General features: G+C 45.0%; 1 protein-coding gene across 4 annotated transcripts in view; it reads right to left on the bottom strand.

Moving 5' to 3' along the window:
* Positions 1-351: 351 nt before the first annotated feature.
* LOC144109500 (acid-sensing ion channel 4-like) overlaps positions 352-15,482 on the bottom strand; it is a 93,301-nt gene continuing 78,170 nt past the window's right edge. For 2 of the 4 annotated variants that reach the window (XM_077642327.1, XM_077642325.1), the window contains 4 exons: positions 14,918-15,029; positions 14,293-14,389; positions 12,533-12,578; positions 3,533-4,290 (listed from right to left, as the gene is read on the bottom strand). In XM_077642327.1, the coding sequence (XP_077498453.1) occupies positions 4,096-4,290; positions 12,533-12,578; positions 14,293-14,389; positions 14,918-15,029 (450 nt within the window). In that variant the 3' untranslated portion in view covers positions 3,533-4,095. Of the gene's footprint in view, positions 4,291-6,366; positions 6,437-12,532; positions 12,579-14,292; positions 14,390-14,917; positions 15,030-15,482 lie in introns of all 4 variants that reach the window. The other 2 variants (XM_077642328.1, XM_077642326.1) reach the window with 2 other exon arrangements.

The following is a 15,482-nucleotide window of genomic DNA, read 5'->3' as shown; positions in this document are numbered from 1 at the left end:
GTTTTTTGCAGTCATTTTTTCAATAGGTTTGATTTCGTAACACGTGGTAAACGTTGTGTTCTGCTTGCTGTTTTGGTTTTTCCTTGTTTCTATGTGTTGCCTGTTATTTTTGCAAAAATAAATCACGTAGTAAAGCAAAAATTCCGGAGGCGCACTTGTCATCTTATGTGCAGTAATGCGAAAGCACTTCCCTTACTGTTGCCCATTATGGTGCTGTGTTTGTTTCCTTACGCCTCAGCCATGGACTGGGAGCACAGATACAATCTCTTCACGATGAAATGAACAAATAAATGTAATCTAATTTAATTGATAATTTTATTCAGTTATAAAGTAATTAATCAGTTCGACAAACTTGCTTATCAGATTGTGAGGAATTCAGTAAATTATATCAGTATATTTATCTTAAAGTAATTGAAACTAGTTCACTGATTACATAAATCATTGATTTGATAAAATTACCGGCTAATTCTGGAAGTATCTATTTTTATTTACAAATTTTTTTTATTTATTCAAAAAATACCTCTACAGGCCCACACGGCTGAGGCGATTACATAGGCAGGTACAGGGAATGGATCGAAAACAAATTTAAAAACAGACGAGAAAAACAAAATTATTATGGGACATTGGAATAAAATACACGGCAGTAATAATTAAACAAAATAAACAAAAAATGAACAGAGCAGCACACTGTGAAAAATTATTCCCTGGACTACAACCTATTCAACTTCATTGATACCACAACGTTAAGGTGAAACAATTTGCATCATCAGTAATAAAAATACAAGGCAGAAATACCCAATGCATTTAATGAAAAGCAAAAAGTTAAGAAGCGATAGTAATAGCAGTCATCAGTTTGTAATATTTATTCGGATCAGTGGCAGTCGCGATACGTTCACTACAAATTTCAACAGAATAATTGCTTCGCGCAATTCAACTGATCAACTATTTTGATGACAATGTTTATTTGATGCTCGTTACGCAATTATACTTAACTCATCTACTTATCACCCCTATAATGGATGACTGACAGTTCTTGCGGACACGCTCTGATGATACATTCTGCCGATAGGCCCTGTACAGGCCATTCATGAAGCAAGCATTGCTTTCGAATTTTGAAAAAAAATTATGAGAGAGAGAGAGAATGTTTAATGTACACCGATATAGGAGGCGCACCTACCTTCCCAACTCGGGTAAGCAGACGCGGGAGGGAGCAGACGCGCGAAAAAATCATCAGTATGTGCATTTTATGTATAGGCGGCAATATTGCCTGGAAGTTGAAGAGACAGTAATTGCCCTAGCTATCGCACACTCCTCCGCTGATTTTATTTTTCGCATCCCAAAACCGCAGTTAGTAACTATGCCAATCGCAAAATCCACTCCCCGGCTGCAAACATCATTGCATCATCCCCCCCCCCCCTCTCCACCCTGCCCACAGCGAACATCCTTCAACCAGGCCACTTACAGCAAAGCCCGAGTACTCGTCAACCGGGCTGCGAGCGACCTGCCTTTGTCTCGCCGTGGCAGGGATCGGCTTCTCAACTATCAGGACGTGATCCTCTTTTACAGAAATTCCTGCCAAATCTACCCTCCCCCGCATAAATCTTTTCCAAAAAGGGACCGAGCTTTCTGGCGCAGCCTTCTAACGGCCACAGTCACGACCCCTTTACTTCTCTCAATTATAACTCGCAGTGAAGCCTCTCCTCACTGCCACTTGTTTCCTAGCACCAGAGCCGGCTTTAATCACATCTATCTGAACTGCACAAACAAACTAAAGCACCCGTGCCAAGGGGCAGCGCATCCGGAGTGACGGGAGGCTGCTCTGCGCAGCTGATATACAGCTTCTGACAGTGGGCTGGGCCCAAGGGGTCGACGAAGCACAACAGTGCCCGGCCATCTAGAGTGGCCCGAGGATCCATCGTCGTCCTGCTTGCTCCTTTCTTCATCCCCTGCCCCCTCGTTTTGTTCTTTCATGAACCATTAAAGTTGTTACCTACCTGCCTACCTAGGCGGATGAAATTGCTGTCTCGTGCGGTGTCTTTTACATAAATACTTGCTTGTGCCTCGTTGTGCACAAAATTAGCGCCCTTTTTAGGAATGTTGCTGCTCTTAATGTCGCACTCATTTCAAGATAACTATCACATGGCCAGGTACCCTATTATAATATTCTGTGACCTGCATGCAAGATGACAGGAAGGTATTGGGGGCGTCTGTTGTAGTGGTTGCATTGGTGGACATGCATGGTAGCTGCGACGCACCTATTCTTTTAGTCTTTTCTTTTGCATCTACTGCTTTCAACCCACTTCTGTCTGCTCGCGGCAGTGACATTGGACTCGTAGTCATTTTCTTTCTCGTTGTATGAACGGGTGAACGGGCGAAAATACACGGGCACAGAGAGGTGAACATGTAGCGATTACCATCGCCAGTAGCCCGTTAAAAAAGCAGTAATCTAAAGGGTAAATATTCTTTAGAGCGAAAGCTGCACTTCTCAACCAAAGCTGCAAAAGCCAGATCATCGCTGAAGCCTTGAACTTGGCCTTGAATAAATAATGCCGCGACTGCGATTCGAAGAAGCGATTGCGCAAAGATATCAGCTTCGCTGCCCACTGCACGGAATCACTACGCTATCGGCGCAGCTATTTTTTTTTATTCCACGGAAGCAGTGCCTAAAAGGAAAATCGGAGTATGCTCATGCCTCGAAACACCAGACTGTGTAATAAGAGCCCAGCATACCCCTGCACTTCCCCGTCTTCCCAAGCATCAAAAGTCTGGGAGGCACACATGTATCCAGATAGGGGAGTCAGCTAGGCGGCTCTTAATTCTAGCGCAACATATGCTCCACGCACCAAAGTGCATTGTTCACTAAACAAAGGTTTCGGTGACCGCCGTGATTCGGCATGGCGCTCCATCATACGGCTCTCCCAGAGACTATATAAACAGTACTAGCAACATAAATAGATCGCGTCGGAAAACAAAGTTTTTCTCCACAGGCAACAAACAGATACTGTAGTGTTATTTCAATATAGTTCTTAAGTGCTCGCCGTAATATGTGCCAAAAGAACATAGCATCATTGCACAGAATTAAAACAATGGTCAGTAGTCTCTGACGCATTGCACAGGCAGCAATTCACCGTCCGTGGCACAGACATCTCCTTAGCATGCAGTCATGCCTTGACAGGCAGCGTCGATGTGCGCAGTTGAAAGAACGTCTTTGCAGCAGAAGAAATGCACATTCGCTTAACACGTTTTAATACACTGGTGTAAAGGAGCTCCAGAAAAGGGGACCGATAAAACATTACATAGAACAAATAGTCTAAATTCCTGAGTCATCTGCCTTCTGGATAGGCTAAACAGGTAGTCTAACAGTGAGGAAATTGTAGGTGTCCTCAACTTCCTTATAAGGAATTCCCATAAAAGCCGCTCACGAGTGTGTCCAGTCGGAGTGAATAGGAAAGGCAAATGAGCACTAAGACGCCTAATAAGCTCAGCTGCTAAAGAAGGATGGTTTCCCGATTGGAATTTTTTTTTGCCTGTCCATCCGTCCATACGCATGTCGAGAAAACGACTAATGAAAGTAAGTGTCGCCCCACTGCACCGTACAAACCATTGTAAAATGCACATTCTCCATAACATTGCACAGACTCTGCGTCTCCCTGCACACGTTACCTAAAAACTTCAGCTGCAAACGGAGTAGGCGTGGATCGAGATCTCTAGCCCCAAAAAGCTCTTTTTAATGAGCTGAATATGACTAATACTGAGCAAAAGAGAGATAGGTTTTAAAAACATGTTACAAAGCTCAAGCATCGACATCAGCACTGACAGGTGAGCGAGAGGAAAAACTTTAATGCGACATGGCTGATTAAGCGTCTATGCGATCTTGCTTCAGGATCAGGAAAGCCAAATGGTCAGTCAGCAGGCCCGAGGCTAAAACTACAGCAGCCAGGTGTTATGCACATAATTTGTTGGTCGAAGCAAAACAGCGAATAAAGCAATCTTATTCTACTTAGACTATGGCGACAGCTTTACCACAAACACAAAAGTGGATTTTTTTTTTTAGTGCAGCTATAATTTTCGCATTTTGCTCAACCAGGCGCCCACCTAGCGGGCCGGGGAATTCGCAGAACTTGCGTCGAGGGCACTTTGTCCCTTCCGCACATCCGTCATGATGCTGAAGGACGTGACCGTCCTGGCAAGCGCCGTGGCCACGGTGTCCACGACGCTGAAGAGCATCACGAAAGACAGGCCCAGGTAGATTCCCATCGTTCCGCCAATGTTGGTCACTAGGCTGGAGAACTGCGCTCAACATTGGAAAGTGAGGGTTAAAAGGCAGGGTGTGGTTCATATCACGGCATGAAGGCAAAAGACTGCTCACCAGCGTCCTGGTAGGTAGAGAGTAGATAAAGAGTTTTCACTGTTCAAATCTTGATCGAGCGTACGCGGATTCTTGGCTGTGTCGAGCGTCCACAGTAACCAGTCACTGTGCAATTGGTCAATCAAATTGCCGCTACCACAGCCATATGACAATCAGCTGAGCCCAGAGCGCTAAATTCAAAAAGTGTTTTGTAAGCAGTGAAGGGAACAACATATTCTCGCATAGCGATGCCGGGCCATAAATTATAAGACATTTCTTTCACTGTGTGAATGAACGGCATTGTAAGAGGATGAGGAACTTCTTTATTAACATATTCAGGAAAACTTGGCACTTGTGCTAATCTGCGCAACGTTTTCCTGAATATTTAGCTACACCAAGTGGCCCAACGTTCTGCTCTCCTTAACGAACACTGGAGGCATCAGCAGTAAAGGCACCAAACGAAAATCTAGTAAAGCTTAAAGGACCATGGCTTATGTGTGTTTCTCTAAGGAAGAAAGCGAAAGCTGTTTCACACCAACAACGAAAGAGGAAACTCTTCTCCGAAGCCCAGTTGTGCCCCGTTGTACGTACAGACTGCCAATTGGCAAAGTAACCAGGCTGCATAGTTTGCTTCTCGGTCCAGTATGGAGCACTTACTGCTTCCCTAAAGTTTGAAATGTATTCAAATTTGAGTACCAGGGCTCTCACCACTTTACAGAAATTTAGAACTTGGAGTGGCGTAAGTGCCCTACTACACGATTGAGATGCAAAAAATGCACCAAGGTATAGATGTAGTCTGGCTTCTTAGTTCCCCATCCTATGTGCTATTCCCTAGCTTACTACTATTTCGCACGCATGAAGGAAACTCTGGGGCGCTCCTCTAGGTTCGTCTTCGTTCCGCAACATGGCTTCACGTGAAACCACTCACATTCGAGTAAATTCGTCAGCATTTCAGCAGTGTCCGGTGTGCTCCTTCGCAATTTACAATGTCTACAGTATGTGTAGAGTATGTCGTATATATCTTAGTCACGGAGAGGGAGTGATAAGAGTCCACGTAGTTTCGCGTCGTCTGTGGATTTAGTCGTTACTAAGCCTAACGATTAACGCATTGTTTATTGTTAGAAACCAAAAGCACTCTCGCACTGAGGTGCTGCCTATGCTGTGCAGCGAACGCGAAACGGTCCTTGCTCAAATATGTACACATGTCACATATTTGAACACAGCAAATATACTGTGTCCGTATCATGTTCTGTCACCTTATATCAGGCGCGCAGCTCACTGTACACTAGCAGCCGGGGTTGTGCGCCCGGCCGCTTTTACGTCGGTATGGTAGCCCGCCCCGAGCCGTGGGGTAACACAAGCCCGTTGTAGTTGCAGCTGTAGGCGCCAAGCCAAAGCATGCCAAACCAATATCCAAGCCAAGGCGAGTGTGAGGAAAGATATAAGGAGAAGAATGAAGAACATAACAACCTAAAGAAGAGAAATAACACAAAGATGAAGATAAGGCGAGTGAAAGAAGAGAACAATGTAATGAAGGAGGATTGACACAAGGGTCCTCAGCGAATGTTTTAGCCCAGTCGTAACCTAGTATAGGGTCGTTTCACTGCGCAGCTACCTTTCTAAAATCAAACTGGGCATCATGCCCATCTGCTCTATGTTTGCACAAAGGCCAACTGCTGTTCTGTCATGAGCGCGTGCACGAGTGCTCCAGTGCACTGCCACGCACCACTCAGCCACGGATGGTACGTCCTCCCCTGTGTTGCGACTGCTTCAATGCGCTGAACACTAAAGCTTGCATAATTTTCATCACGCTTTCCAAAAATGAAGACTGTGTAGTTTTACTCCAGTGCAGAACACAGTGTCAAGCATGCTCTCAAGTGCACACAAAAAAGTGTCACTGTTTGGCTCCTCAATGGGTTCCAATATTCTCCAACCAGAATGGGAAAGAGTTATTCGTATGATAAGCTAAGTTTTCTTACCTCACTCTGGAGCGCAAGTTTTAGAAAGACGCAACTTACGGGAAATTGGGCGTAGCGTCTACGTTTCTCGATTTTTTCGTCCAGGTAAATGATCAGCTTCGCCATGGTCCTGGTGTACAAAAGAGCGAACCGCACATCACAGGAAAATGAGCTCTTGACGCACGCACCACAAGGTAGTCGACGGCACCGCCAAACTACGGAACGTTGAAAGTTCCGCAGTCTGAGCAACACATTGACATCAAGTTTTGTCCTTGAAGAGGTGAACTACGGATTGTCTAGGGACTTCGTTTTGAACTAACTGCTTTCATATAAACTTTTTGTGTTGTCTATTCTAAGGTTAAAGTCTCTCTACGGAAGCAGGTGCAAACAAAAAAAATGTATATGGCTAAATACAGCTCATAGACAAATGTCTTCTGAAGGTCTGATAAACTCCTGTCTGTAGCGTAAACTCTAATAAACGCATTAGGCAATAAATCTCAAGAACGATTACAGACGACCTTCTGAGATTAATTATTGAGATCTACAGACTGCCTATATAGTGTTAAAAAAAACTTTTTCACAAGGGCACAGTCTGCCTTTTATTTTTTAAGCATATGCTTGATAGGTACAACAGGGAGCCTCGTAATCAGTAATCACGATGCCATCTCTACAACATAAAAAATTCTACGATATCCGTAAGAGCATACGTTTCGAGAGGTCGTTTATTTGTTTCAACTTTGTTTTTGAAGTACGAATTACAGACAAATTTAGCACACTATGTACCGTGTTACCGTTACCGAAATACCTGGAGCCCAGCCACCGCCACTGCGCACGCGCTGATTGGCCCCGATGCGGCAGGCACGCGCGTAGCTTACAAATACCTAGCGCCATCTGGCGCCCTCAAGCCGATCTAGCCGGCGCTCTGACGACTATACAGGCTAGGAATAGATGTGGTACGACTCTAGCTGTAGTGAGATGCTGCCGATCGCAATCCGACAGCACATCAAGATCCTACCCCTGAGCAAAAAAACATTACCCTGGAAAGGCATACAGCTAGGAGAGTGAACCGCGCTCACAGAATCGAAGACCAATACAGTAGCGACCCAGCAGCAGTCGACGCAGCCAGAGCAAAGGAAGACAAATACTTTAGCACCATGGTGCGAGCGACAGACCAGCCCAGGTTCTTGGCCGTAGCGACAGTGCCTTTAGCTACAGAGGTCGAAGAAGTAGCCGTTGCCCTAACTCTCAGGGACGATACCATAGGCACAATAATTAGCGACCCTAAGATTGCGATTCAAAATTACAACAAAGGCCTGATTTGCTCTGCAGCCGCCGGACTAATCAAAACCAGCCAAAGAGTAAGCCGTGTAGGAATTATTTGGGCCCCTGCGCACAAAGGAAATGCGGGAAACGGCGAACCGATATGACCGAGCTCTAGCAAACCGGGAAGGATCAGGGAGTGTCTCGGAGCCCCGCATCAACGAAACTTCCACTTACTGGGAAATGACCAATCAACTCCTTGAGGTGCGGAAACTCTACCCTGCACCTCCCCCAGGCCTTACCAGACAAGCCAGAAACCTGCGTAGACCCTAAACTGGGAAAGTCACGACCCATCAACCCATCGATCCCAACTGATTCCACTGCGGTAAAATAGCAGCAGAAGAACACATGTTATGGGACTGTAAGGAAAATCTACATCCAAAAGACCTCCAACCGGCTCCCTCCCGGAAGACCTGGCTTAGGCTTCTGAGGGAGTCGGACAAGAGCACGCAAGCCAAGATTGCGTACTGGGTGGGCAAGGTCTCCCTCCGTTAGGGGGCCATTAACCCCACCCCATTGATCTTCTATATCCATAAAGTTTCTTCAATCCGACAACGCGCGGGCTCCCGGTACTCCTGTGACAGTAACGGTAGTATGGGACAATGTAGCCTAAAGTTGTGTAATATGGACTGGTGCATAGCAAAAGCCCTGCACAAAAGACATGGCTGGCTTTCTAACTGCGAAGCTCCGAATGCTGTTCGATCAAATTTGCTCTCAGGCGGTAATGTTTTCATTGAGCTATGAAATTGAAATATGTGCCCTCAATCTGTATATAGTGCATGTAATGCACGTTGTCCTCCTCGTGTGGCCCGTATGGCAAGCAACGGTGAAATCCGTTTTGGTACGGCATGCAGCCTGTATAGCATGTACGGTGTGGGATATACGTGTTGGTCTCCTATATATATATATATATATATATATATATATATATATATATATATATATATATATATATATATATATATATATATATATATATATATATATATATATATATATATATATAACCATTACTTTCCCAGTACTCTCGAATTTTTTTATCGCGATCGCTTTTTTACCATCTCATCTCAGGAGTCTTGCAGTATCCGGTGCCCTAACGAGGGGACAATCTCCTACACTTCATTTCTCCAAACAAATGTGCCATCTCCCTTTTTTCTCATGGTTTTAGCACAGCACCAGAACTTTTATCTCTCACCTCCATTGTTCCCTCCCCTCTTCCATTTTCTTTTAAATATTCCCCGGACTCTACTCGATCGACTCACCTGTTGGGGTACTGCCGCCTCGCCTAAGCATGTGTGAAAACCAAAACACCAGGTTACACATTAGTAACAGCGCGGCATTTTAGATACATCACGCCCAAGCCAACATTGGTAAACATAATGAACTCTGTAATGATTTTTGTAACGTATAATTTCGTTTCCATTTCATTTGGTCGTGACGTCACCCGTGACGAAAGCAACAGGGGGTGGGGAACAAGCGTCCGACCAATCACAGGCTCGGCTGCTCAGCCCGTGGCATCACCGCCAAACACCCCATTGCCAATGCATCTACACCGATGTAGATGCAGAGACCATGGCTCCGACAATTTTTCGCGTGATCAACGCGCCGCTTATTTCCTTATGCGGGATTAGCGATCACGCTTAAGCTCACCAGGCGTATTAAATGCGGCGTCGTGATCCGCTGTTTGTCGACAGTTCAGCTTTGCTGTGGGGCCCGTTTAATCAGGTAAGTACCATCCTGTGCTTGTTTTTGCCTCTACCATCGTGGCGTCATCCCACACAGCCTACGTCACGAGGTGCAGCGATAAAAGGCAGGGGGCCAAATTGATTGAAAAAATTGCTCATTATAAAATAGGGTTCCAGATTTACGCTAGCAAAAAATTAAATCACGTGTGAAACGTACTACACTAAGCGTAAATATTTTCCCTCGCGGGCTAGGTAACGGTACGCCGATGAAGACAATGTTCTTTTTGCAAGAATCTACGCCTTGCAGAATCTTCGGCGAAAAGTGATCGTACAAGATCCTGATCTTGTCTTTGTGTAGGCGAGATCATCTCCATTAAGATTTCTGGAAATTCATCGGCATGTCATGAATTGGTACTGGCATTCTGCTGGTACTGGCATTAGCGCCTGTCCTGTCGGTTTCCTCCTTCTTTGTGTCGTGTTGTTGCGCTTTTATTCTTGTTAGCATTCTGCTGTTTGTTAAAGTGCAAGAGCAGTTGCCAAGAAAGAGAAAATGTAATCATAGATGACCTGCAGTGTCGGAGACATGAGAGACGATACACGACAATATGCTGAAGAAAAGCAGCCGTAGGTGGCGAACCATAGGAAGGGAAAAGGGCTATTGCGCGAAGTATTTAGTGCACATAAATCTAGTGATAGCATCGATGGTGGTGAGGGTTATTATCTCTCCTGGCTTGAGTCTTGCCTCTTAGGAAAGAAACGGAATGCAGCAATATTACAGCGCCCGATTATTGTATGCAAAAGCTACACAAAGCCTACAAGCCACGTGAAAAAAAAAACGGTGTTTAATCTTCAAAGAGAAACGTCGGCGGTTTTTTGAAGATTCGCGTCTCCTAATGACACTTCTCCGGAAAGTATTCCTCTGTCCTTAATATTTCAGCATAACAATGTGCCCGGCTGACAGGCGGTTTGCTGCTGCCTAAATTAATTTGAGATCAGAACGCTTTGTGATGTATACTTTAGGTGCTTTCTACGAATAATAATGCATTGCTTACCCCGAACACATTTTTCACTTAAAGGCAGCCCCACCGCGGTGGCTCAGTGGTTACGGCATTCGGCTACTGATTCGGAGTTCCCGGGTTCAAACCCGACCGCGGCGGCTGCGTTTTTATGGAGGCAAAACGCTAAGGCGCCTGTGTGCTGTGCCATGTCAGTGCACGTTAAAGATCCCCAGGTGGTCGAAATTATTCCGGAGCCCTCCACTACAACACCTCTTTCTTCCTTTCTTCTTTCACTCCCTCCTTTACCTCTTCCCTTACGGCGCGGTTCAGGTGTCCAATGATACTTGAGACAGATACTGCGCCATCTCCTTTCCCCAAAAACCATTTATTATTATTATCACTTAAAAGCCCTCCGTGAACCCGACCGCGGCGGCTGCGTTTTTATGGAGGAAAAACGCTAAGGCGCCCGTGTGCTGTGCGATGTCAGTGCACGTTAAAGATCCCCAGGTGGTCGAAATTATTCCGGAGCCCTCCACTACGGCACCTCCTTCTTCCCTTCTTTCACTCCCTCCCTTGTCCCTTCCCTTACGGCGCGGTTAAGGTGTCCAACGATATATGAGACAGATACTGCGCCATTTCCTTTCTCCAAAAAAAAACAATTATTGATAAGAATAACATCAGGTTTGTTTTCTCTCATTTCAGTTGCGGTTACAAGGAAGGAATTCGTTATAGCCGCCAGTTCCGCCGTACTACTTGGGGATGGAGTGTTGCCGATAACTGAGGCTCCGGAATAGTGCATTTTCCTGCCTTGACCCTGTAATTCCCGCTATGTCATCTGCGATGCAGAGCACGTGCATGAAAATAAAAAGATCACTACTTGTAAAAGTGCATCAATTTCCAATTTAATTAGAGAAAGCGCCTTTTCAAACACATTTAGCAATGCAAGGTCAAAGTGTCAGCTCGCATAGACACAGGAGCCCTCTTAAAAATAATTTAATGCAAAAGCTAACCTTAACCTCATAACAGCACAAAATTATTGTGGCAATAACGTTTTACTAACGGTCCCTCTTGATTTACTGTATGCGCCACCGAATTTGCTTGATTTTGTCGTCCTTAGACCTCCAGAAATCCAAAATTCCTTCAGTTAAGTTACCCTGTAGTTATTTTTTTCTTAAAGAATTTTTTAGTTTTTAATATTTCTGCACTGAAGACACCGAAAGAGGCGAAATTCTTGAAGGGGATGGCTTTCACCCACTGTTTTCAATTACAATGATTAAACAGTCTTCAGAAGTACTTACCCTTTAATACCTAAATTATTAATCCTTCAAAGACAAAAATCACTGCCAGCATTTTATGCAACCTAACGCACCAGCATTCAAACGTCGATACCACAATTCTGCTAGCATCGCTAGCATATAAAAATTGGCATGCCGCCAATTAGCAACAGTTTGCATTTGGTCCATTTCGTACGTTTTGTGAAAGGCCTCGAACGAACTGGAAGCCCCAGAAGAAGCAAGTATATCCAACCAACGTCTTTCTATTTTTCCCGCAACCTTTGTCAGAAAATGGCCAACAAGGCATTTTTGACGCTGACTAATAATAATAATAATTGGTTTTTTGGGGAAAGGAAATGGCGCAGTATCTGTCTCATATATCTTTGGACACCTGAACCGCGCCGTAAGGGAAGGGATAAAGGAGGGAGTGAAAGAAGAAAGGAAGAATAGGTGCCGTAGTGGAGGGCTCCGGCATAATTTAGACCACCTGGGGATCTTTAACGTGCACTGACATCGCACAGCACACGGGCGCCTTAGCGTTTTTCCTCCATAAAAACGCAGCCGCCGCGGTCGGGTTCGAACCCGGGAACTCCGGATCAGTAGTCGAGCGCCCTAACCACTGAGCCACCGCGGCGGGGTGACGCTGACTGCAAGTTGCACGCCTGTGCCACCTTTTTCTTTCCCCATCCTGCTCTCTGGCTGAAAACCGCCGGCTTCTGGCAACATGCTGCCATCCAACTGCGTTGAAGTTGCATGCACTAATGTGCACATGGCGTGCAAAGAATACGTCCCTAACTGATTGCACTGTGCAAACAGTGGTAAGTAGGAAAAAGTTTCTACAATGAAAATACCGGCCTCTATAAACTAGAATGCAGTCATCATAAAATTATTTTTAAAAAGCCGCGTACTTTCATTTAAACGCTCCGGTTTCCACATAAAACAAACGTACCTCCGGCCAGGCACGATGGGTGAGAGACTTCCTGTAGACAGCTTCGCTGCAGAAATGGAAAATGTCAATGAAAGGAACGTAGCTGTCAGGGACTGCGCCTTACAGGACAAAATGGGTTTCAACCGCCTTGGGCTCGCACAAGGCTAGGAAGAATTATATTTTTGTGTTGCAGTGATGCACTATCTGGGTGGCTCTGCCTCTCCATCAGTCAGGTTTAAGGGGCACTGCCCGTCATATAAATGATTTATTTATTTATTTATTTATTTATTTATTTATTTATTTATTTATTTATTTATTTATTTATTTATTTATTTATTTATTTATTTATTTATTTATTCACACAATACTGCAGACCCTAGGTTCAAGCAGGAAAGGCCCAAAGATAAAATTGTCAACATTAATACAATAGTAAGCAGTCGTCGGTATATATTGGTATTTAAATAAACAAAATCAGATATGTGCATAGACTGGAGAGCGCAGATTTGGAGTTAAAAGGACATTTGCCAAACTTTGCTTTGAAGGAATACATGAACAGATCAATCTGCCGCGGTGGCTCAGTGATTTTGGCATGAGGCTGCTGATCTCAAAGACGCGAATTCGATCTCAACCCTGGCGGCCGTATTTCAATGGGCTCGAAATACCTTTCGGCTGTTCGATCTCGTCTACGGTAAAAAAAAAAAACCACGTGCTCTAATCCAATAGAGAGCCCTTTGACTACGGCGTCCCTCCCAGCCAAAGTGTCGCTTCGGGACGGTAACCTCCTCAGTTTACAATTTCGAACAGATCTGCCTGATGTATGAAATGACAGCATATGGATAAGGATCATACAGGCCACATTCTGCGGGACATACATAGCAAGGTCGTGTAAGTTTCTTAGTTGTCCATATATTAAATTTACTACTGACAAACTGCGAGCCTTCATTGGGGCGAGGCTGTGTTATGTCAATCTTGGCTTACATGTTTCGACTTGGCTCAAGTTCTAGCGCACAGACGTATCCCACTCTCGAAGGTTGCGTGCGATTAACGTTCTTTTCAGATTCTTCACAACGGCACGACTTATCTGCACTCTGTGAACTACCATGAGAGTGAACTCGTAAGCATAACGACGTGGCGCACGTTAGCTTGATGCGCGAATGTCTGTTTCCCATCACCTGGAGCAGCCTGCTAGGAACAGCCTATGTCAATAAGGTTACAGCCCACCAGATTTTCTTCTGGCACCTTGCTGTGTAACGTGTTCTGCGTCGTCAGTGTTTCAAATCTCTCAAAGATAAGATGAACCCTCGAACTCTTTCCACCTAAGTTGAGGATTCCCAGCAGTGCGGACAGCCGCACTATTCTGCTACGAAGCAAACTACTAAGGCCGCATTCTTTTGACAATGACGACACGTTACCAGGGCTGCTCTTCCAGTAAGCATAGCAGAGTGCTTCCTGTCCATTTAGTATACCAACCACACTGGGACGCCATGCCCCCTCCCCTTCCCCCCCCCCCCCCCCCCTGTGCAAAGCGTCCAGAACGTAATTTCCTTTCTTTTACGCTCTAGTTTTTCCATTGATACTCCGGAATATTATTAAAAAGACAGCTGCAGAGTTTTCATTCTAAACATTTCCCAAATGCACAGACTATGAATGCAATGTGTACGTTTGGCTCTGAGATATATTAATTTCCGGTAACGTCCCAGCCGCAACGAAAATTCCCAGCACATTGAAGCAATAGTACAACCGTCTGGCATTAGGAGTCGCGATAGTCCGTAAAAACTTACTAGCAGGGCAGAAGGCAGGAGCACGGCAGGTTATGCAGGGCGTGCAGTCTCTTCACTTTGGCCATGCACTCCATAGAATCCGCATACATGCACTCCTCTGAGTGTGAGAGGTGAATAAAGCGAACGACAACCAAGGTTAAACGTATTCATTCATTATTTTCGTCTGTAACTGCATTTATTAGTCACGCAATACCTAACTGCAAAACAGGAAGCCTCCCTCCGCTATGGCACGTCTAGTCTGTAGTGTTTGGAAATTTTAAGAAATATTGACTTCTTAATAGAAATTTTATGTACTTTCAGACACAATTGATAATTATATTATAGTAGATTATTTCAATGAGACAAGGTGAGGATTAAAAAAGTTTTAATTATTGACAAAAATACCTCAGTATAAGTAGGACGCACAAATACAAAGTCAAAAAGATGAGTAGTGTAAAAATCTATATATAAAATGAAAGCTACCAAAGAATGGCACAGAAATTAACTTGTATGAAGGCAATTACATTTACACACATTCCCGTATCATTGCGCGTATCTCAGTTTGCACAGCAAACTCGGTGCAGTGTGAGGCAGAGCGTGCACTGTGACTAAGGCAATCGCGATTGACGCCGGTCGGCATACTCACTGCCTCTGGCGCAGCACAGCTTCGCACCGGAGATGTTGAACGTGCGCACCCTGTGGTCCATGCAGCCGCACCGCTGGAAGATGTTGAGTTGGAGGCAGGCGTCCAGGCACTTCTGTTCCACGCAGGACACGCCAAGAAGAAATAAAAGGCGTAAAAATGCATCTGCCTACAGGCGTTGCAACGCAGGCTAATTACTAAATCCTGCCACCAGCTCTTCAACGCTTGAGCGATAGTTGTGCGGAGAGCGTTCGCAACCAAAACTCCTGCATGTTCTTGTGCACACTATCAGCTTCACCATTTTTAATGCGTTAGCATTACAGCGGCAATAATCGCAAAAAGTATCCGGTGCTAGCGCTGGCATGTAAAGCCTCAGTGGAGAGGAGGTAAAGTAGAGATAGGAAAATATCCTTTTTGTCTCATGGGAGAGCACGGAAGGAGAGGAAAAGGAGAAGAGAGAAGAGCGAATGTGGGAGACAACGGGTGGCAGGTGGCAAACTGCGGTCGCCAATCTTAAAAGCGAGGTGGGGAGAGTGAAGTGGGGTATGGCGTGCAAATCAGTGATTCA

This window comes from Amblyomma americanum, chromosome 11, assembly GCF_052857255.1.
Source record: "Amblyomma americanum isolate KBUSLIRL-KWMA chromosome 11, ASM5285725v1, whole genome shotgun sequence".
Classification (NCBI taxonomy): Eukaryota; Metazoa; Arthropoda; class Arachnida; order Ixodida; family Ixodidae; genus Amblyomma; species Amblyomma americanum.
The sequence above is the reverse complement of the archived record's forward strand: the minus strand, read 5'-3'. Positions and strand labels throughout refer to the sequence as shown.